Source organism: Berghia stephanieae, chromosome 12 (genome assembly GCF_034508935.2).
Source record: "Berghia stephanieae isolate SIO BIC M18660-M18661 chromosome 12, UCSD_Bste_1.3, whole genome shotgun sequence".
Taxonomy (NCBI): domain Eukaryota; kingdom Metazoa; phylum Mollusca; class Gastropoda; order Nudibranchia; family Aeolidiidae; genus Berghia; species Berghia stephanieae.
Genome location: NC_088371.1, coordinates 38,376,932 through 38,400,725, shown reverse-complemented (window position 1 = coordinate 38,400,725; position 23,794 = coordinate 38,376,932). Strand labels below are relative to the sequence as shown.

The following is a 23,794-nucleotide window of genomic DNA, read 5'->3' as shown; positions in this document are numbered from 1 at the left end:
AAACGTGCTCAGAGCGCTTTACAAGGAGACCCTGACCAACAGCAACACTTAACATGTACATGGGTGCAAGATGCCGACTACTGCTGGCCGATTGGATTACTGAAAAATATGTCACCGGTTTTTGCGATTTGGATTTGATAGATTTTTTTTTTTTTTGTTTTTTTTTTTTGTTTGTTAATTTCTTAGTTTATTTTTGTATATTTTAAAATTGTTCAACTTGTGACAAGAAACTTAACAAATTACTGCATTACAACCTTTGAATTAAACATACAACAATTGTGGACTACTATTATGAAGACTAGATGCTGAGAACAAGACTTCAAATGATGAGGTAAGTCCGTGAATCTTGCAGGCTTTTTCAGATTATATGTCTGGTCATAAGTAGACTTGCAGGCTTGTTGAGGTCCAGTTGCTTGCACCCATGCATGTAGGACGAGGTTGATGAAAATAAAGTGTCCTGAGAGGACATGAGAGGATAAATGTGTCGTTTCCAATAATTTCAGATTCCGAGTGGTCGACAGTATCATGCCGTCACTGGGAGAAGCCAAAGTGTTGGCCATGGAGGAAACGGAGTAAGAAAAGGCTGAAGAGGAAATGTAAGTAACTGATGAAGGCTTTCTGTAATTGATATTAATATTATTATTATTATTTTATTTATATTTTATATTATTATTATATTATTATTATTATTTATTATTATTTTATATTATTATTATTATTAATTATTATATTATTATTATTATATTATATTATTATTATTATTATTTATTATTATTATTATTATTATTATTATTATTATTATATTATTATTATTATATTATTATTATTATTATTATTATTGTTATTTTTATTATTATTATTATTATTATTATTATATTATTATTATTATTATTATTATTATTATTATTATTATTATTATTATTATTACCACAACTACTACTACTACTACCACTACCACAACTACCACTACCACAACTACTACTACCACTACCACAACTACCACTACCAAACTACTACTACACTACCACAACTACTACTACCACTACCACAACTACACTACTACTACTACTACTTACTACTACTACTACTACTACTACTACTACTACTACTACTAATACTACTACTACCACTACTACAACTACTACTACTACTTCTTCTTCTTTATCAACTCTGTGAGAAAGAAAAAAAATTCTCCTTTTTTTTGTGATCAGTCATTCTTACCCCTGAATTATTTCACATTGTTTGTCTAAAATGTTGATATTTAAATACCTATGACTGATATGGATTCTTCCAATTATCGTCATCCCCCCCCCCCCTTCCCCTCCCCATAGTCAAATCCAATGCAGTACCAGCCAAAACTCGCCGGATGTCCACACACTTAAAGGTGGAAAATGTCACGAACGACTCGGAGATTTCTGTCATCAACCCAGACACTGAGGAACGAGTGGTTGTCGGTAAGTTGAATGGTTTTGATTCTTTTATTTAGTGTGGCCATGATGGCCGAGCATATATCTGTCATTTACCCAGACACCGAGGAATGAGTCGTTGTTGGTAAATTGAATGGTTTTGATTCTTTTATTTAGTGTGGCCATGATGGCCGAGCATATATCTGTCATTTACCCAGACACCGAGGAATGAGTCGTTGTTGATAAATTGAATGGTTTTTATTCGTTTATTTAGTGTGGCCATGATGGCCGAGCATATATCTGTCATCACCTCCGACACAGAGGAACGAGTCGTTGTTGGTAAATGGGATGGTTTTGATTCTTTTAATTAGTGTGGGCCATGATGGCAGAGTATTTCTGTCATTTATCCAGACACCGAGGAACGAGTCGTTGTTGGTAAATGGAATGGTTTTGATTCTTTTACTTTGTGTGGTCATGATGGCCGAGCATATATCTGTCATTTACACAGACACTGAGGAACGAGTGGTTGTTGGTAAATGGAATGGTTTTGATTCTTTTACTTTGTGTGGCCATGATGGCAGAGCAGAGCATATCTGTCCGCTAGTAGTTTTGACACTTGGCTTGATTTGAGTCTCACGGTGGGTTAGAGCAATATTGAGTTCCTGGAAAAGGCTCAATTTTCACATTTTGTCACCACACTTAGGTGTAAAATGAGTCCTCAAGTCACATCACGTCAGTCTCCTGACCAAGTCTATGGTAGAGGAGACATGAAATTCCACCATACAGCTATGTGTTCCATTCATCTGTTTTCACTTTCCAAACCTGTTGTGATCCCAATGGTAGCCAATTTTAACTGAGCCACTGAGCGATAAATTTCCCTGTTTCCTTTAAGCCAAAATTGACCACATTTACCTGGTGGAAAGTAAAATTATGAAAAAGTAAGATGCGAATGCCAGAAGTGCGTTATGTAGACACCTTCAAATCGAAAGTTATATGATTGCTACAAGCACATCTCTATTGCCTCAATTGTAAACAAATTGGTTGACCGTTTCTTCACAGATTGGGTACCTAATTGTAAGGAACATGGTATGTAGCCTAATTAATTCCCGAGCATATTAGTTTTCTACCATTGTTTTGCTTAAGCGAGCTTGCTGTGTACTATTTATTTCGACTCTTTGAATTTTTATGCTGTGAAGAGTTTCAGTCAATTTTTATAGAGCTCACTTACAGGTCTATAATAAAGCTCTCGACTCAACTTTATCACACTGAAAGTTTTCTTTCTCTGAATTAAAAAAAAAATTTTTGGGTCTTTTTCTGTGAAATCTGGTCTTTTTCCTTTATAGAAGATAGAGATAGACAGATACACCGAGTTTGGATAAAAAACAATTTAAAAAAAAACAAAAAAACCCAGAGAAATCGCACCAAAAGAATAGCAATTGTAGGCTATTAAATTGTCGACAAATTGAGTACAGATTTTATATTTGACTTATAATACAAGTCTCATTTTACCTTTGTTCAGAACTGGTAGCACATGATCGGAATGCGTCTTGGATTGGCCCCAGCCTTTCCACCTTGACCCCTAGAGACACCTATGGAATCAGCGTACTGTTGAACCAGCCTTCCTTTTGCAGCGGACAGCTCCACATCCGTCCGCTGTGTGAGAAGCCAAAACAAATGGCTGTTGAGACATTGGTAAGGTTGTTTTATGAAATGAGAAGATTTTAAAAACACGAGCATTTATATCCACTAAACATGCTGAAAGCGCTTTACAAAGGATGCCTGCCAACAGCAATTCTTAGCTTACAGGATGAGGCATTACGCCTGTTAGGCGATAAAACTTTGTTTTTTTCAGACAGAGACAACGCTGTTAACGGCTAGGTGTTCATTTTACACTTGAGTATGGTAAGAGTATGTGAATAAAGAGCTTTTTCCAAGGACTCAACTATGCACCACTCAGAGCAGGTCTCGAACCCTGGACCTTCCAATCCAAATGTGAAAGTTATACCACGTGACCACATAGCTACAGATCTTGGCCTGGTACTTAGACAAATAAAATCAAACATATAAATCTTTAGGATGGCTAATTTGTCCAAATTTAGATATTTCATATCAAAAAAAATTTAGATAGAAATTTGATAATTGGTTTTGTTTTCTCACAAGTTTGTTTCTTTCCAAATTGGACCATTTTTTTTACTCATTATATTAAAAACCTCGTAAAGATGCTTGTTAAAACTTGCATCAATACAAAATTTCATGTAACTCATGAAATACAAAATCATATCAAATGGCACTCTTTAACTCATTCAACCCTGACACCGACTATATCCGTAGTATACTCGGGTTACTTTTACCCCATGTCTATTTATTACATTTTTCTGAGACAAATTATAGGCGTACTATCAAAACAAATGTCCTTAATTTTTACATGCTAATGGTAGTTGAATGAAACTATCTATGTACATGTGTATTTTTAATACATTTTTTTCCAATTTTGAAAAGTAGCAAAATCTCTAGGATTGAGTGAGTTAACTATCTTCTATTTAATACTCTCTCCTTATTGAATAATTTTGATTTATTTCAGGTCTTTTTTCTCATTTCTGGCAAAGTTTGTGTTACAGTGAACAACTCCTCATTTGTCGTTGAAAACAGAGATGACTTTTTTGTACCAAGAGGTTGGTCCATTTAATTAATTTAAACTACGGGGTAGTGTAGCTGTTTGTCATAAATCACTCTGTTGTCCTTAATTATGATTCATATTTCTTTTTAATGGAAATGTTGCTGCTCGACACTCCAAGTCCAAGATATAAATAGCAATGTGGAATTGAATGGGTGAGGCTCCTGACCTCCCATAGTGGGCAGGGAGGTACTTGTTCTGTCTTCTATCCCCCAGTATCTGTTTTCAAATTGCTTTCTGTCTTTGTCTTGGAATGAGATTACTTGGTTTTGTCCTGACCCTGCCTGGAGTCCTTGGCTGGAGGGAAACAGTCGAATGTTTAGTTATAGTTTTTAGAGATGATATTTTTTTTCCTTGTAAATCATCTTTCTATTATGTACAGTTATTATTATTATTATTATTATTATTATTATTATTATTATTATTATTATTATTATTATTATTATTATTATTATTATTATTATTATTATTATTATTATTATTATTATTTAAAAAAAATTTTTAGCATGTGATTTTTAAACATTTGAGTGTGTCCCTCTTAGTGGGATCTTGTGCTGGTGTATGGGTGACACTTTCAGGTGATCTCAAACTAAGTACACTGACAGTGTGCTCTTGGAATCTAAGTCTGTTCCCTATTTGAATAATTTCCCCTTGTCTTACCTTTTTCCTCAAGTCTTTTTAATTGTATATCTAGAATGTTTTTACTATTCAATTTCCTTCCTTTTTACCGGCGCTGATATGACCTTAATGTGTAACAAGCGCCGTAAAACCCTTAAAAACAAACAAACAAATAAGCTTCAATTTAATAAACGGAAACAAATAATGTGGATGTTTCCGAGTTTCCCCGTTTTATCAACAAAATATAATGAATGAAGCTATGTAGATCTCAACTCATATCTCAATCTTCTGTAGTGTTTCATTCATCCTATTTTGTTGATAAAGGGGAAACCCGAAACATCCACATTATTTGTTTTGTTGATTAACCATCTCCTTGCCACCCATAGGAAAATCGTCACATTCGTTACAATACAACCAACATTATTCTTATTCACATTTCTCTTGCACATCATAAAATTTAAAGAAAATGAACAGTGTGTTGAAGAGCATGTTTTGCTAAAGAAATTATGTATAGCAAGAGCTTACTGCTGTTGTGTTTGAGTGATAAAAAAATATATTTTTGTGTTAGATGGGTGTGAAGTTTTTGGGAATATCCTGAAAAGGCTGGTAAGGAGAGAGTTAAGTTGAAGCTTACATTACTTCCATTCAATTTCACATTGTTATTCATATCTTTCCAAGAAATCTACATAACAAAGAGAACTGTTTGAATACAGTGGAATCCACATAAGTCAACTTCTGATTAAAAACAACACCTCTTGTTGGTACCAACAACCCTTCCGCTTTTGGCGGAATCATTTCTACTTTCACTTTTTCCTTTTCCACTATTCCGCAATTGTCTCTTTAATTCCGATTTTCAAAAATAATGATAAGAAGAAAAAAATGGGCGGTTAAAAAGGTCGTTTTTTTGTGTGGGTTTTTTTCAATGATTGGCAAAAGGGAGATAAGTAGAAAAATTAAATGCACTCCTTCCCCATTCCATTACCTAATACATGTGATGTGTAGTTTTGCCAGCTGTGCCTGAATACTGTCTTTATGCATTTGGTGGCAAAGTCGGTGGTTGTTTTTTGGTACAGAATTATCCATTGTTAAAAGTTTCCTATTTTTTGTCTCAAAATTCCTATTTTCTGACGTTCTTATTCCACTTTTGGAATATGAAGGGTTGGCAGGTCTGGTACCAAATTTTCTGTTCTGTATTTGGATGTGTTCCATTTGATAATGAATAAAGTCATCCAATATGTCTGATCCAGTGGAGTTTGTTTTTGTCAGGATTTCACTGTATACATAATATAGGATTTGTCACTCATAGTTGGTGTGGATCTAATTTCTTAAAGAGCTTATACAAGTTTTATTCATCATTATTATTATTATTATTAGTATTACTTTTATTGTTGTTATTATTATATTATTATTATTATTATATTATTATTATTATTATTATTATTATTATTATTATTTATTATTATATTATTATTAGTATTACTTATTTGTTATTATATTATTATTATTATATTATTATTATTATTATTATTATATTATTATTATTTTATATTATTATTATTATTATTATTATTATTATTATTATTATTATTATATTATTATTATTATTATTATTATTAATTATTATTATTATATTATTTTATTGTTTTATTATTATTATTATTATTATTATTATTATTATTATTATTATTATTATTATTATTATTATATTATTATTAGTATTACTTTTATTGTTGTTATTATTATTATTATTATTATTATTATTATTATTATTATTATTATATTATTATTATTATTATTATTATTAGTATTATTTATTTATTATTATTATTATTATTATTATTATTATTATTATTATTATATTATTATTATTATTATTATTATTATTATTATTATTATCATTATTATTATTATTATTATTATTATATTATTATTATTATTATTATTATTATCATTATTATTAACATTATTATTATTATTATTATTATTATTATTATTATTATTATTATTATTATTATTATTATTATTATTATTATTATTATTTATTATCATTATCATTATTATTATTATTATTATTATTATTATATTATTATTATTATTATTATTATTATTATTATTATTATTATTACTATTATTATTATTATTATTATTATTATTATTATTATTATTATTATTATTATTATTATTATTATTATTATTATGATTATTATTATTATTATGATGATGATGAAAGTGCTAAATACTTGTATATTTGATAATTTTAGATATAAAATTCAATCTTTTCACACTGTTCATGCTGATACAATACACGTTGACGCAACGAGTCACATTTCATTGGGATCCTTTGTTGGAATCGGTGTGAGACCTTGGCTTGGCTTGACCATGACTGAGCACAGGGATCTACTTTTGTTAACCTTTGCCCTCTGGTCTTCCTTTCCCCTGGACACACGTTACTCAAGATTGAAAAAAAAAATTTACAAATTGAGCTTTTATGTAACCACTAAAAATGCTCAAAGTGCTTTACAAGGGGTCCCTGGCCAACAGCAACATTTAACCATGAAGGACGGGAGATGACGCCTGTTAGGCGATATTACAATTTTTTCAGACAGAGAGACTATGCTGTTAATGGCCAGGTACTACTCATTTTACACCTGAGTACAGCGAGAGAATGTGAGTAAAGAGCCTTCTCCAAGGACTCAACTATACGCAGAGCGAGGCTAGAACCCAGGACCTTCTGATCCAAAAACAAGTGTCATATCACTAGACCACATAGCCCCACACGATTGCTGCAGGAATCAAGCTCAAAAACAATCTTCGCTTCTAATGTGTTGTTTACCACTTTCCCCTTTGTTTTGATTAATGAATTATCTGTAGTGTGGGAAGGGCTCGTAATGTGTAAAACTAAGCTTTACTGATTAATACCAGGGGCAGCGCGCTTCAGTGGGACGGTCTTTGCTTCGTACCCAAAAGGTAACGAGTTCGATCACCCGCCGCTGCGCTGTGTGGCCTTGAGCAAGTCACCTCGCCCTAGCTCAATTTGCAGCGCTGTACTGCAGCGGACGCCTGGGTTATTCCAGTCTTCTCTTGGATTTGACCCTAGAGACAAATTTCCTCAATGGGATGTATAAAGGGAAATTTATTTATTTATTTATTTATTTATTTATTTATTTATTTATTTATTTATTTATTTTTTATTTTTTGTCTCCCCTTTCTCCTCCAGGCTCCCATTACAACATCAAAAATCTGAGGAGTGATATAGCACAGCTCAAGTTCTTAAACTTCCATGATGAAATTTCATCCAAATCAGCAACTAATACTCCTTTACAACTGATGGACTCTGCCAAGAAATTCCTGGGTGCAAAGGTCAACTGATGTTGACAATTATTATTGCCAACTGGGAATGGTTTCTTTATTTTGATTGGAAAACTTTACTTTTTTTTTTTTTTTTGTGAAACGTGTTTATTTCTTCACAATTGGATTCAATAGTCTGATGTCACGTCGTGGTTCTAAACAAAGAAAATCGGTACTTTTTATTCTTCATGCTGGTTAGAACTTTTCATATGTCTTGTGATCAGAATGTGTAAAAGTCAAAACATGATCAGATTTATAATGGGTTTTTTTTTTTCTCTGGATACGCTTTTATGCTCGTCGGAGAAATATTTCATAAGGGCGTCCGCCATTGTTCCGATAGTTTAGAGCCAGTGTTACTAAGTTACCATGCGTCATTAGGAAGGAAGTGACGTTACGACTGTTGGGGAGTATTATTGCCAACTGGGAATGGTTTCTTTATTTTGATTGTTCTTAGGCAGCAATAGGAAAGCTTTACTTTCTGGTTTGTTTGTTTTTTTATGAAACGTGTTTACTTCTTCACTATTTCCAAATCGGTTTTTTTTTTTTTGAGAATTAATATATCCGCAGTCAAGACAGTCTGTGGTTTTTTTTTAGGATGTTTTTTTTTTTTTTTTTGTATTTTCATCTGTGCTTCTTACACACACTTTTTCAGATCTGTATCTTACAGTGCCTGCTCCTAATCTGTCACTTTGATATCAATATCATATATCGGTGTTAATTAATTGATTTATGTTTGAACATTTTTATAGAAAGTGCACTTTTTATATTTCAAAATTGGTTTATGAATGAAATAAAATCCTTTGGAGCCTTAAGTAATTTCATTTTCTGTCTTGTTTAAACGGACAATAACAATTAATTGCTTTGTTGGTAACTCAACCTGAAGACCTTTCTTAGCGTCACAAGTCACAAGTGAAGCGGCCAGATATTGATCAATGAATAAGAACAGGTTTTTTTGGTGGTGTACTGGGGGGGGGGGGCTGGTGCTGCTTTGTTTTATTTTTTAAATCTGTCCACTCAATAAAGAATAGGTAGCTGTGTATGTTTCATTTTTGTTAGATTGGCTTTCCATTTAAAAGGTGGCTAGTAATTGATTATTGCAGGGTCGCTGTTTTTTGTGAAATGCTACAGAAAGTAGCACAGACTGTGTAGTTAGCTCTGTAGATCCATTGATGGCCTTTAAGGACTACAGGTCTACACACTCAGTGGATCCCTAAAAGTCTGGGTGGGGTTCCTGACCTCCCATAGTGGGCAGGGAGGTACATACTGTCTTCTATCCCCTTATATCTGTTATCCAACATGCTTTCTGTTTTTGTCTTGGAATGAGATTACTTGGTTTTGTCCTGGTCCTGGCCAGATGCCCTGGCTGAGAGGGAAACAGTTGAATGTATAATTATAATTAGTTTTGGGAGATGATATTTTTTTCATTGTAAATCATCTCTCTGTTATGCAATGTATTATGCTTTCTTTATATTATATATGATTTGTAAAACATTTGAGTGTGTTCCTCTTAGCGGGGACCTGTGCTTGTGTCTGGATGAGACTTTTAGTGATCTCAAACTAAGTACTTTGATAGAGTGCTTTTGGAATCTACACCTGTTTCTTATTTGAACCAATTCCCCTTTGTCTTCCCTTTTCTTGGATGCTTTATTATAATTCTAGAACTTTTTACGATCCCATTTTCTTCCTTTTTACTGGCGCTGATATGACCTTAATGTGTTGCAAGCGCCGTAAAACCCTTAAAAACAATAAAAACAAACAAACGATCCCTAAAAGTAGACTTAAAGCCGGGGAGAAAAGCTTCGCTCGGTCCGGCCCTAGAATTTGAAATAAATTGCATTTAGAAATATTTATTAAGAGAATCAACAGCCCTAGAGACATTCAAAAAGAAACTGAAAAACCCGTCTTTTTCTGTCATGTTTCAGTGAGCAGCTACTCCAATGAATGATAAATGAGAGAGAGAGAGAGAAAATAATTAGGAGTGAAATATCTGTTCAATGTTATAGTTATCATATAACGTTATAACAAGTGTGACTAAATGACAAATTGCCATATGTATGGACAATAAAGATCTATTATTATTATTATTATTATTATTACTATTATTATTATTATTATTATTATAAATGATTTTTGTGTATGTCTCTGTTGTGTGTGTGTGTTTAAGTGTTTGTGAATGCAATCATGCTGTGCATGGATGTAATGAAATTTATATATTGACGTGTCAGTGAAGTGTAACACACCCATAGCCTGCGTAATATAGCGGGATAATAATAATAATAAATAATATAATAAAAATAATCTGCAATTTCTATAGCGCCCCTTCCCACCAAAAGTTGCTGGGGAAACAAACGCTTTAAAGGAGGACAGGGAATTATGGTGTCTGGTGTCTGGTGAAAGGGTATTCCACTACACACACGATTCAAGTGCACGGATAGGCTGTGCTTAACAAATGTGCACTTTAATTATTATTATTATTATTATTATTATTATTATTATTATTATTATTATTATTATTATTATTATTATTATTATTATTATTATTATTATTATTATTATTATTATTATTATTATTATTATTATTATTATTATTATTATTATTATTATTATTATTATTATTATTATTATATATTATTATTATTATATATTATATTATTATTATTATTATTATTATTATTATATATTATATTATTATTATTATTTATTATTATTATTATTATTATTATTATTATTATTATTATTATTATTATTATTATTATTATTATTATTATTATTATTACTATTATTATTATTATTATTATTATTATTATTATTATATATTATTATTATTATTATTATTATTATTATTATTATTATTATTATTATATTATTATTATTATTATTATTATATTATTATTATTATTATTATTATTATTATTATTATATTATTATTATTATTATTATTATTATTATTATTATTATTATTATTATTATTATTATTATTATTATTATTATTATTATTATTATTATTATTATTATATTATTATTATTATTATTATTATTATATTATTATTATTATTATTATTATTATTATTATTATTATTATTATTATTATTATTATTATTATTATTATAACAGAACAAATGTTTTCAACCCTTGGATTCAAACACTTTACACCTGAACTAACCAATCCAAGTACTCAATCATTGCAGGGTGATAGAGGAATAGGAAAGAAAAAAAAAAACCCACTGAGCCCAGGAAATCCCTCGGTCAGTCTTGAAATCTCCTTGAATTTCATTTTAGGAGAAAATTCCTTGAACTTTGCGAGATCACCACTACTGGACTACAACCAAAACATAATCATCATCATCATCATCATCAGTACCACCACAACACCACCATCACCACTACCAACAACTACTACCACATCATCATCATCACTACCATCACAGCTGCAACCACAACCACCACCTTCACCAACCACCACCTTCGCGGGTGGTTGGATGGGAGCATCACCCTTGAATCATATACCTATGATGTTCGCATGGGTGTACGATCCGATAGTGATGTCGTTTCTTCTTCTCTTTACTAGCCTATCCTGCTTCTTTGGTTTGTGATTGTATTTTTGACAGGGATATTTTTTTTTTCTGTAAATCTTCTGCCTGTTTTGTTCTTGGTTATTTATAATTTAGCTTATGTATCTTTAGGTTATGATTTTGATTTACATTTGTACTATTTTTGTTAGATTGCTTGTTTTTTTGTTTCAGCGGTCTCTCATATAACCTCAATTGTGTTGGAAGATACCTAAAGCAACAAACAAACAAAACCACCTTCAAAATTCATGGTAACTTAATAATAAACATTATTTTCACCCATAAGGTTTGTCAAGGGACACAACTCATGATCTAACTTACGTGGTATTTGATAATTACATTATTACCTGCCTTGGGTCACACAGGCATGGTAAAGATTTGTGAGCTGTTAAAGGCTTTCCAACGAACAAGACTCGTGGGTTTAGAAACTCAATTATTTCATCCCAGCAATACAGTAAAACCTTCATTACCTGACATCCCTCAACCATGTTCAAGTCTCTGACATATCAGAAAATCAAGTTAAAAAATAAAAGTTTTTTGTCAGTTTGAAAAAGTCTAAAAAGCAGAATTTGTGCCTGTCAGTTTGTCTAGGTTTACAGTAAAGTGGTTTTGACTATGGATACAGCCTTTCACATACGTAGACAGATTTATTTATAGGGGTACAAATTTATTGATCATATTTCAAAATTGTAATTTGGGATTAAAATTTTCTAAGCAAAGTTTTTTTTTTTTTTTTTTTTTTGTTTTTTTTTTTTAATTGAAAAGCGGTAAATAATTGGTGGGGGGGGGGGGTGGTTGCTTAGAGTCTGGTGTATCGGAGTTATAGCGCTATATAAGTTTTCAGCATTATTATTTGAATTATTTTTTTTTTTCAGGGGTTGCGGTCAGAAATGGATATATTATGATACAACAGATGGAAGCCATTCATCAATGGTACAGATATATGTATATATATATTTTTTTTTTTTTTCTTGAAATTCGGATTTTCTGGGGGGGGGGGGGGGGGGGGGGGGGGGGGGGGGTATACGGATTGTTTTGTTTGTTTGTTTTTTTGGCGTCGGGTCTTGTTATGTTTGTTTTATCACCTTACTTTGTAAATACTTGTAAGAAAACAACAACAAGAAAAGCCACCCGCTAATGTTTTAGTGAATCGATGACATTGTAAATAATGATATTATTTATATATATACTTTTTTTCATTTTCTTGTATTCTGATTTATATGGTGTAAAATAAATATTAATCATGCCTCAAAACATCTCATTCAAATTGATTTGTTGAGTTTTTCAATGTGTAGATTCCCATAGTGGGCAGGGAGGTACATACTGTGTCTTCTATCCCCTTGTATCTGTTTTCCAACATGCTTTCTGTCTTTGTCTTGGAATGAGATTACTTGGTTTTGTCCTGGCCCTGGTTGGGAGGGAAACAGTCAAATGCAGTTGTTTTGGGAGATTATATTTTTTTCGTTGTAATTGTAAATCATCTCTCTGTTATGTATTGTTATATTTGTTATTTTAAATGTATAATGTAAGCATTTGAGTGTATTCCTCTTTGTTAGATTTTGTGCCTGTGTCCGGATGAGACTTATAGGTTATCTCAAACTAAGTACATTGGTGGTATGCTCTTGGAATCTACATCTAATCCCTATTTGTTCCCAGTTCCCCTTTGCTTTACTTTTTCTTGGGTGTTTCAATTGTAATTCTAGAACTTTTTACTATCCCATTTTCTTCCTTTTTACTAGCGCTGATATGACCTAAATGTGTTGCAAGCGCCGTAAAACCCTTAAAAACAAACCACAATCACTCCGTCGGTTCATATCTCCCCAACCCCCAAGATCGTGAATCCCATTACAGTGCACTCTCTGCCCCTACAGAATTATCGTGTCTCTAGCACGTACCGGCCCCCAAAGCCAAAGCCCCAGGGCTATAGACGCTGCTGTCACTCCTCACGGCTAAATTCGCGATACCATTGTTCCGCTTAACTGTTTTCTGGGTGGGGATCCTGACCTCCCATAGTGGGCGGGGAGGTACATACTGTGTCTTCTATCCCCCTCTACCCGTTTTCCAATTGTTTCCTGTCGTTGTCTTGGAATGATATTACTTAGTTTTGTCCGGACCCTGGCCGGAGTTCCTTGGCTGGGAGGGAAACAGTCGAATGTATAGTTATAGTTTTGGGAGATGATATTTTTTTCCTTGTAAATCATCTCTCTGTTATGCATTGTATTATGTTTAGTTTACATATTATATTATATGATTGGTAAACATTTGAGTGTATTCCTTTTAGTTGGGACCTGTGCTTGTGTCTGGATGAGACTTTTAGGTGATCTCAAACTAAGTACTTTGGCGGTGTGCTCTTGGAATCTACACCTGTTTCTTATTTGAACCAATTCCCCTTTGTCTTACCTTTTCTTTTGTGCTTTAATTGTAATTCTAGAACTTTTTACTATCCCATTTTCTTCCTTTTTACTGGCGCTGATATGACCTTAATGTGTTGCAAGCACCGTAAAACCCTTTAAAACAAACATAAACAGCTTAACTGTTTTAGGTTGCTGATTACTGTGGTGGGGTAAGAGAATGGATAATGTCCAGTAAGCTTACTAAGTTTACTAAGAGATGGGGAGGATGCTCTTGATAAAGGGTGTTGTCATTCAAAATAATACAATAATATTAAAATTTCGTTTGGTGTTTTTACTAATCAAATAATATGAGTTTGATTAGTTTCTTCCTTCCAAAAAACCCAGTTATAAACGTCTGAATTTTAAAAAAGTCCAATAGAATATTTGGGGACCCCGATAGTTCAGTTGATAGAGCACTCTCTTTATACGCAAAGGGCCAGAGATCGATCCCGGGTGCAGTCAATTTTTTTCTGAATCCCTGTCTACTCAGCAATGAATGGGTAGGTGAGTTTGTTAGATCTGGCGAAAAGTCACCATCGACCCCTCTTATTACCTCATCCACCCCCATTCGGGCGCCAGGTTAGATCACCATTTTGTTCATGCATACCCGGGTGGGCCGTCTGAGGTGCCGGCATTCGTCTCGCACACCAGGCTGGTCTAGTGGGGATATGTGGTCTTGTGGTTTGACACTTGCTTACGGATCGGAAGGTCCTGGGTTCGAGCCTCGCTCGGCGCATAGTTGAGTCCTTGGAAAAGGCTCTTTACTCACATTCTCTCACCGTACTCAGGTGTGAAATGAGTACCTGGCCGTTAACAGCGTTGTCTCTGTCGGAAAAAAAAAATATCGCCTAAAAGGCGCCATGTCCCGTTCTGATTGTTACGTGTTGCTGTTGGTCAGGGACCCTGTGTAAAGCGCTTTGAGCACATTTAGTGGATATTGCGCGATTTAAAAGCAAGTTTTTAAAAGTTTAAAAAAAAATATTTTTATTGACGGTTCACGGGGAGACGTTACCCCTGCAGTATGTACTTGAGCACCCTCACCACGACAATGCGGGGATCCAAGCGAGGGCGGATGACAGTGGCGTTGATTTATGTCAATATAAAGTAAATAGAAAAAGAAATTGCTCGGCGCATAGTTCAGGCCTTGGAAAAGGCTCTTTACTCACAGTATCTTACCGTGCCGAGGTGTAAAATCAATACCTGACCATTACAAGCGTTGTTTCTCCAAAAACATTGTAGTATCGCCTAACAACAGGCGTTATGTCTCGTTATATATGATGCGTGTTGCTGTTGGTCAGGGCTATGAGCACGTTTTGTGGCTATTACAAATTACACTGTATTAAAAAAAAAAACCCCTCAATGTCAAGTAAGGGGGGGGGGGGGGGGGGTTGGTGTGTGGTGTGAAGGGGGGTGGGGGGGGGGGTTTGTTCAGTCTATCGTTTGTTTTTTCTGGTTTCTTTTAAACTATTGCATAAATGCTATTTTGGTTATTGTGGAATTCCTCTCTCTCTCTCTCTTTCCTCTCTCTCTCTCTCTCTCTCTCTCTCTCTCTCTCTCTCTCCTCCCTCTCTCCTCTCCTCTCTCTCCTCTCTCTCTCTCTTCACCCCACACACACACACACACACACATTCTCTCTCTCTTTCTGTATGTCTATTCCCCTGTTCTTTTTTCTATCTATCTATCTATCTATCTATCTATCTATCTATCTATCTATCTTTCCATCTATCTGTCTATCTAAATGCCCCGCTCATAGTTGTTTTTCTGCGGGCGTGGGGCGTGGGGGGGAGGGCGTTGGTTTGCATTTATAATTTTTTTTCTTTCTGTTTGCTTCTTTTATTTTTTATTACTATTATTTTTATTAATATTAATTTTGCTTCTTTTTTTTGTTCTCAGGGGGGGGGGGGGGGGGGGGGGGGGGGGGGGGGGGGGGGGCAGTGGTATCCCACCAGCTATTGCCATCCATGACATGACTGGAGAGGTTTTCAAAGACAGATGATGATTGTTCGTGCAGGATCAGACATCAGACAAGCTGTCTGAGCTTTGTCCGGCTCTCGTGTGTCGCTGGTGTCAGGTAAGCTGTGCAAATCCATCGTAAATGCCTGGACGGGACGACAAATTACTTGTCATGTTTTGGGGTTGATGGACTTTGGTGAAAACTAATCACCTCTTTCTTTGGCTGGTAGAAGGCAACAGGGAACGTTGCATGACGTCATCGGTAATCTTTTTTGTTTGTTGATTTTGTGTGTGTGTGTGGGGGGGGGGGGGGGGGGGGGGGGTGGGGGGGGGGGGGGGGGGTGGGGGGAGTTGTCTTTTTTCCATTAAATTCCGTTTAATCAGGAAGAATTCCATAATTCAAAGAACAATATTGTGTACACACATCTAATGTACTCAAATTTGAAACTAAAAATGCAGTTAGATTAAATTTAATTATAAGAATGCACTTGATAGGAGTCTTGTACAAATACGTAAGCTTTATAAAGGACAATATCCACTAAAAGTGCTCAAAGCGCTTTTCAAGGGGTCTGTAGCCAACAGCAACACTTTAACATGTAGGACGAGACTGGACGCCTGTCACACAGAGACAACGCTGTTAATGGCCAGGTATTCATTTTACACCTGAGTACGGTGAGAGAATGTGAGTAAAGGGCCTTTTCCAAGGATTCAAACTATACGCCCGCTTGGAACTCGAACCCATGACCTTCCACTAAGACTAGATAGCCGTACATCAAATGGTTAGATATAGATATTATTTCTGGGTGGGGTTCCTGACCTCCCATAGTGGGCAGGGAGGTACATACTGTGTCATCTATCCCCCTGGGTGGGGTTCCTGATCTCCCATAGTGGGCAGGGAGGTACATACTGTGTCTTCTATCCCCTTATATCTGTTTTCCAACATGTTTTCTGTCTTTGTCTTGAAATGAGATTACTTGATTTTGTCCTGGCCTGGCTGGATAACCTAGCTGGGAGGGAAACAGTCAAATGTATAGTTAGAGTTTTGGGAGATGATGTTTTTTTCCTTGTAAATTATCTCCCTGTTATGCACTGTATTGTTTGTTTACATATTATATATGATTTTTAAACATTTGATTGTATCTCTCTTAGTTGGGACCTGGGCTTGTGTGTGGATGAGACTCTAAGGTGATCTCAAAATAAATACTTTGATAGTGTGCTCTTGGAATCTACATATGTTTCCTAATTTGAACAAATACCCCTTTGTTTTACCTTTTCTTGGGTGCTTTAATTGTAATTCTAGAACTTTTTACTATCCCATTTTCTCTTCCTTTTTAACTGGCGATATGACCTCAATGTATTGCAAGTGCCGTAAAACTCTTTTAAAAAAAACAAAAAAACATATATATTATTTCAAACGGTATTGAACGTTATCAATTCAATGCATGCACACTACAGCACGACCATTGGACGAAAGAAAAGAAACAATAGGAAGCATTTCTCTCACCAGTTTCAGGTGTAAAATGAGTACCTGGCCGTTAACAGCGTTGTGTCTGTCCGAAAAAATTGTAATATCGCCAAACAGGCGTTATGTCCCGTCCTCCATGCTAAATGTTGCTGTTGGCCAGGGACCCCTTGTAAAGCGCTTTGAGCACGTTTAGTGGATATTGCGCTGTATAAAAGCTCAATTATTTCAAATTAAACACCAATCATGACATCATTTCTTCCGCGCTTCCGGTTCTAAATTCCCTTGCGAACAATGCCGATTCCTATGTTATATTATCTGATGTTACCAATCATTGGTCTTTTGCATCATCTTTAGACTGCATCATGTTACGAGTAATCCATGTCATTATGAAAAAATAAAAAAAAGTTTGAAATAAATTAAAACAAAATTAGGACTTTTAATAAACGACTTTTCAAGCACCATCCTTTTTTTTTTTTTTTTTTTTTTTTTTTTTGCAACGGGACAATAGAAAGACTAAATCGACGTTAAAACGAAGTGTAAGCAATATAAAATGATGAATATTGATTGATATCTTTTTCAATTCGAATTTTAGTTATCATTAAGAATATGAGGATTAAACGGCCAATACTATTTATTACGATTCAGGAAACAAGAATAATTTGCGAGATGGAAATTTTTCTTGGTTGAGATTTTCTGATATTATTCTTAAAGAGCAGAAGACAGAGTTCAGTGACTTGTTTAGCCGATTGGCGCGAGAGGAAACAACAAGATAGAATATTAAAAACAAACTTCAAACCTCATCAATTCCTCTGATCTTGTCTATCAATCATGAAGAGTTATCTTGTTTACTTCCCTTGTATTTTGGCGTGGCATTTCCGGCTATTTAATAACGTTTTATTCCCTTTTTTTTTTCTCCAAAATAACAACCAGTGTGTTTTTTCATCGCAACGGAGCTTTCTTTTTTTTCTCCACACAAAGCGATGTCTGATGAACTCCGACCTCACTCTATACCAAACTCTGGATTAATCAAATTTATGGTTCTTATGAATTAATAAAATTCGAGGCGAGTTATCCCCCCTGCTTCCCATTGCCGCCTTCTTTTAACTCAATGTAAGGGTGACAACCCGTTTTTGAAGTCGTCTGTGATATCAGAAGGCTAGCACTATTCAGTATCTGATACTGAATAGTGGTTTTGCACTATTCAGTATCAGATACTGAATAGCGGTTTTCCACTATTCAGTATCTGATACTGAATAACCACTTCCATATCAGAATTATATGAATACAGCGGTCAATGCCCTCCCAGATGTGCGAGACGAAATATTTTGTTTATTTACAGACATATCTGTTGTTTTCATATTCTAGGGGATTGAACACTCACACAATGACTCTCTCTCTCTCTCTCTCTCTCTCTCTCTCTCTCTCTCTCTCTATCCATCCATCCATCTATCTATCTATCTATCTATCTATCTATCTATTATCTATCTATCTATCTATCTATCTATCTATCTATCTCATTCTTTCAATCTCTAAATATCTATCCAAATCTCCATTTCTCTCTCCATCCCTCTCAATATCTCTCTCAATTTCTCTTCTCAATCTCTAAATGTCCATTATATATCCCTTTCCTCATTCTCTCTCTTCCTCCCTCTCTAAAATCTCTCGCATATTTCTCTGAATACCGAAGTCAAGTATCTGGGTGGGGTTCCCGATCTCCCATATGGGCAGGGGGGGGGGGGGGGGGGGGGAGGGGGGTACATACTGTGTCTTCTATCCCCTTATGACTATTTTCCAACATGCTTTCTCTCTTTGTCTTGGAACGAGATTACTTGGTTTTGTCCTGGCCCTGGCCGGAGTCCTAGCTGGGAGGGAAACAGTCAAATACATAGTTATTGTTTTGGGAGATGATATTTTTTTTCCTTGTAAATTATCTTTCTGTTATGTATTATTATATTTGTTATTTTGCATTTATAATGTAAGCATTTGAGTGTATTCCTCTTTGTTGGATGTTGTGTGTGTGTCCGAATGAGACTTATAGGTGATCTCAAACTAAATACTTTGATGACAGTGTTCTCTTGGAATTCTACATCTGATCCCTATTTGTTCCCAGTTCCCCTTTGTCTTACTTTTTCTTGGGTGCTTTAATTGTAATTCTAGAACTTTTACTATCCCATTTTCTCTTCCTTTTTACTAGCGCTGATATTATAACCTAAATGTTTGCAAGCGCCGTAAATCCATTAAAAACAAAATAATCTCTCTGTCTATCTCTCTCTCTCCCCTCTCTCTCTCTCTCCTCTCTCTCCTCTCTCTCTCTCCTCTCTCTTCTTCTTTCTTTCTTTCTTTCTTTTTCTTTCTCTCCTCTGTGTTGTTCATCTATTTATCTATCTATCTATCTATTTATCTATCTATCTATCTATCTATCTATCTATCTATCTATCTATCTATCTATCTATCTATCTATCTATCTATCTATCTATCTATCTATCTATATCTTTCTCTCTCTTTATTTCTTCTCTCATTCTTTCTCAATCTAATTCTCTAAATATCTATCTAAATCTCAATTTTTCTCTCCATCCCTCTCAATATCTCTCTCAATTTCTCTTCCCGATCTCTCAAATGTCCATTATATATCCCTTTCCTCATTCTCTCTCTTCCCTCCCTCTCTCAATCTCTTCACATAATATTTCTCTGAATACCGAAGTCTAGTATAGATAGTAAGAGCTTGGCTAAGAAGCTCACAACATTGCCATCCGGAAAGTATAACGGACCAACACACCAAACTATATGTATCCACGAACGTTTTATAGTCGGGTTTAATACAGTTCAGTGAGCATTACTCATAAACGCGGATGGCAAAAACAATAACAAAGACCTGAGTGACGTCATCTTCGAACTATCTATAAGCTAGATTTGCCATTGATGTAATAGATAATATTGTGCATTGGTTTGAGGAATTCCCATTGCTACAATGAGCCAAAAACAGCTTAAGTTATCAGACCTGCAAACAAGTACACGTTTGACTCAGTCTCATGACCATTTAAATAATTGCGCTTTATATAACGCAATATCCACTAAATGTGCTCAAAGCGCTTTACAAGGGGTCCCTGGTCAACAGCAACATTTAACATTTAGGACAGGACATGCTGCCTGTTAGACGATATTACAATTTTTCGGACAAAGACAACGCTGTTAACGCCAGGTACTCATTTTAACACCTGAGTAATGGTGAGAGAATGTGAGTAAAGAGTGTTCTCCGGGACTCAACTATGCCCCAGCGCGAGGCTCGAACCCAAGGACCTTCTGATCCGAAAGCGAGTGTCATACCACAAGACCACATAGCCGCACATTTAGTAGTTAATGCGAAGGAGAAAGACTCCTGGCTTCATTCTTTGGGTTACACGTGACTTTTCCGAATACGATTCAATAGTCTGATGTCACTGCCCGGCAACGGCGGCCATCTTGGTTCTAAACAAAGAAAATCATTACTTCTTATTCTTCATGCTGGCTAGAACTTTTCATATGCCTTGTAACATGAAAAGTGTAAAAGTCAAAACATGATCAAATTTATGGGTTTTTTTCCCCTCTGGATACCCTTTATGCTCGCCGAGAAATATTTCATACGGGCGTCCGTCATTGTTCCGATAGTTTAGAGCCAGTGTTACTAAGTTACCATGCGTCATTAGGAAGGAAGTGACGTTACGACTGTTGTAGAGTATTATTTCTGTATCATGTCCAGAAATTTCTTCAGAGCCATTAGACCTCTGTAGCCTGAGTTTTATGGGCAGTTTCTATAGCCGTGAAACGGACAATAGTAATTGCTTGCTACTCTTTGTATAGATGGTAGTCTATCGCAAAGTACTTTCCGCCAGATCCAACAGACCAGTTCCCAAAACACTGCTGGTTTACAGCGAGGTCGAAAAAAAAAGTCTCTACTTCACCAAAGATTGATATTTTTTTTAACCTTTGCATGTGCCAAGTGCTCTACCAAGTGAGCTATTGGGGCTCTCTGTCAAGTAAACTTCGCTATATTTTCCCTGTTATCTTCATTTATATTCTACTCATTTCATTGTAAGAAACCAGGAGCATTCGCTTGCCGTGATTATTTTTTTAAATTTATATATTCAACATAAGTGCGCTGGCTTCACAAACATAATATTACAAAATAACTGCCTGGATTCGTCCATTGGTTCCTCCCAGTCATACTCCATACCCTGCTATTCCATATTTTTTGTTCCGGCTGCAAATTTTTTCAAGGACTTCTGAGTTTTAGATATGGCAAAGTACAATGTTTCACCCGGGCACTCGAGTTTGATGTTGCCTCTTATCTTGCACAATTACAAAAGGTATAATCCAGTCTGAAAGATTGGTTTTATACTTCCAATGAGATTGGAACCAGTCCTTGTTGACTTCACGCGTTTGTTTTCCTATTCAGGAGAGTGTCGCAAATCCATTTTAAGAAAAGTTCATATGCCCCATTCCCCCTCATAGGGGATGATCTATATTACAATTCCATGTGCTCGAGGTCCTTGGTCACATTGCAAAGTGTGCTCGAAATGACTCACATAGTGAAAAGTGTTCACAGTTTGAGAAATATCATCATCATCATCATCATCATCATTGTCTTTTTCACCCTGGGTCAGGGTATAGGCCACAGACAAACAGTTTCCATCCTTCTCTATCCTGAGCTAACTTTCTTTTTTTTTTTATCTCATTCCAGGTCTTACCACTTCTCTGTATATCAGCTTCTTTAATTCTTCTCCATGTTCCTCGTGGCCTTCCCCTTGATCTTCTGCCTGAGGGTTCCAGTCCAATACTTTCTTTGTTATTCCTACTCCTGTGTATGAATCCCGTCCCCTCTCCCTGAATATAAAATCTTCTCCCCAGACACAGGCTGCATATACTTGGAGTAAGCGAAACCCACTGGATATAATCCGGACAGAAACGCCTCAAGTCTGGGGAGAAAGATTTTATATTGAGAAATATCCAACGTCACAATTGGATTCAGTCGTCTGATGTCACGGCCGCCTGGCAACGGCGGCCATCTTGGTTCTAAACAAAGAAAATCATTACTTTTATTCTTCATGCTGGCTAAACTTTTCATATGTCTTGTGATCAGAATGCGTAAAAGTCAAAACATGATCAAATGTATATTTTTCCCCCTCTGGATACGCTTTTATGCTCGCCGGGGAAATATTTCATACGGGTGTCCACCATTGTTCCGATAGTTTAGAGCCGGTGGTTACTAAGTTACCATGCATCATTAGGAAGGAAGTGACGTAACTACTGTTGAAGAGTATTGGTCACTTTGCTTAGCATGATTCATGGTATAGTTCCGACTTTCATAAACAAAGCAGCCTGTTTACATTTATTGAGAATGTCCCATAGTTTTACAGCATCAAATCATGGGATCGATGACTAGGCTGGACGAAGATATGAATGTAGATCTCCCCCATTCTCTACGAACTGCACGGGCTACCAATCAGAGAGAGAGAGAAGAGAGAGAGAGAGAGGGAGAGAGAGCGAGAGAGAGAGAGAGAGAGAAAGAGAGAGAGAGAGAGAGAATAAATTACAAAACCGCCATGATAAGTTTTACAAGTTTAAATGATGAAGCCCCATACTTAAACAAATCTTTGATAAGGAATGCAAGTGTAGATGTGAGAGATGGTGTGGGGTGTGTGGTGTGTGTGTGTGTGTGTGTGTGTGTGTGTGTGTGGGAGGAAAGGGGGGGGAAGGTGAAGCATGATCACGTGATATTTCTCAAGGGTGAGATTCAAATGAGAGGATTGGATGGTATGGATTCTATCGCATCACGTGACATAGATAATTCAACGGGTTATTGTCCTGTATGTGACAGTTCGGCGGTACTGATAATTGGATTTGATATGTATATTGTCCTACTGTATCAAATAGACCCCCCCCCCCACCCCCCCCACCCCGGCTGTTTTAGTCAGAATTTTTGCGCACCCACTCCCCTCAAAGCTTAGTCGCAGCAGCCACTTCCTTTCTATTAAATTTCAGCTCAAGAAATTGCCGGTGAAAAAGAAACTCTTCATGATGTTTCTGTTATATTACCAGCACTACAGATCTATACTATATCTATATGATTGAAAGAAAACCATTTAATACACCACATCTTCTCTCTCCTAAATTAGAAAATGTTCAAAATTCGCAACCAACCACCTTCTGCGGATTGGTCAAATTGCCCCCTCCCCTTTTGGTCAAACTGCACCACCCCTCCCCCCACCCCCCAAACCCCCACCCCGCCGTCTATCTGACACCCCCCTCCTCCTCCTCCCCCCCCCCCCCTGTTCTATTGAAGTTTGACCAAAGTGCACATCCCCCACTCCTATAATTTCTATCCCCCTCCC

The 23,794-nt window shown here is 35.5% G+C and overlaps 1 protein-coding gene across 2 annotated transcripts in view; it reads left to right on the top strand.

Annotated features, from left to right (window-relative positions):
- Nucleotides 1-8,858, top strand: part of LOC144958317 (uncharacterized) — a 52,334-nt gene extending 43,476 nt beyond the window's left edge. For both annotated transcript variants that reach the window (XM_078890214.1, XM_078890212.1), the window contains exon 22: nt 7,916-8,858. In XM_078890214.1, the coding sequence (XP_078746340.1) occupies nt 7,916-8,067 (152 nt within the window). In that variant the 3' untranslated portion in view covers nt 8,068-8,858. The remainder of the gene's footprint in view (nt 1-7,915) is intronic.
- Nucleotides 8,859-23,794: the final 14,936 nt, after the last annotated feature.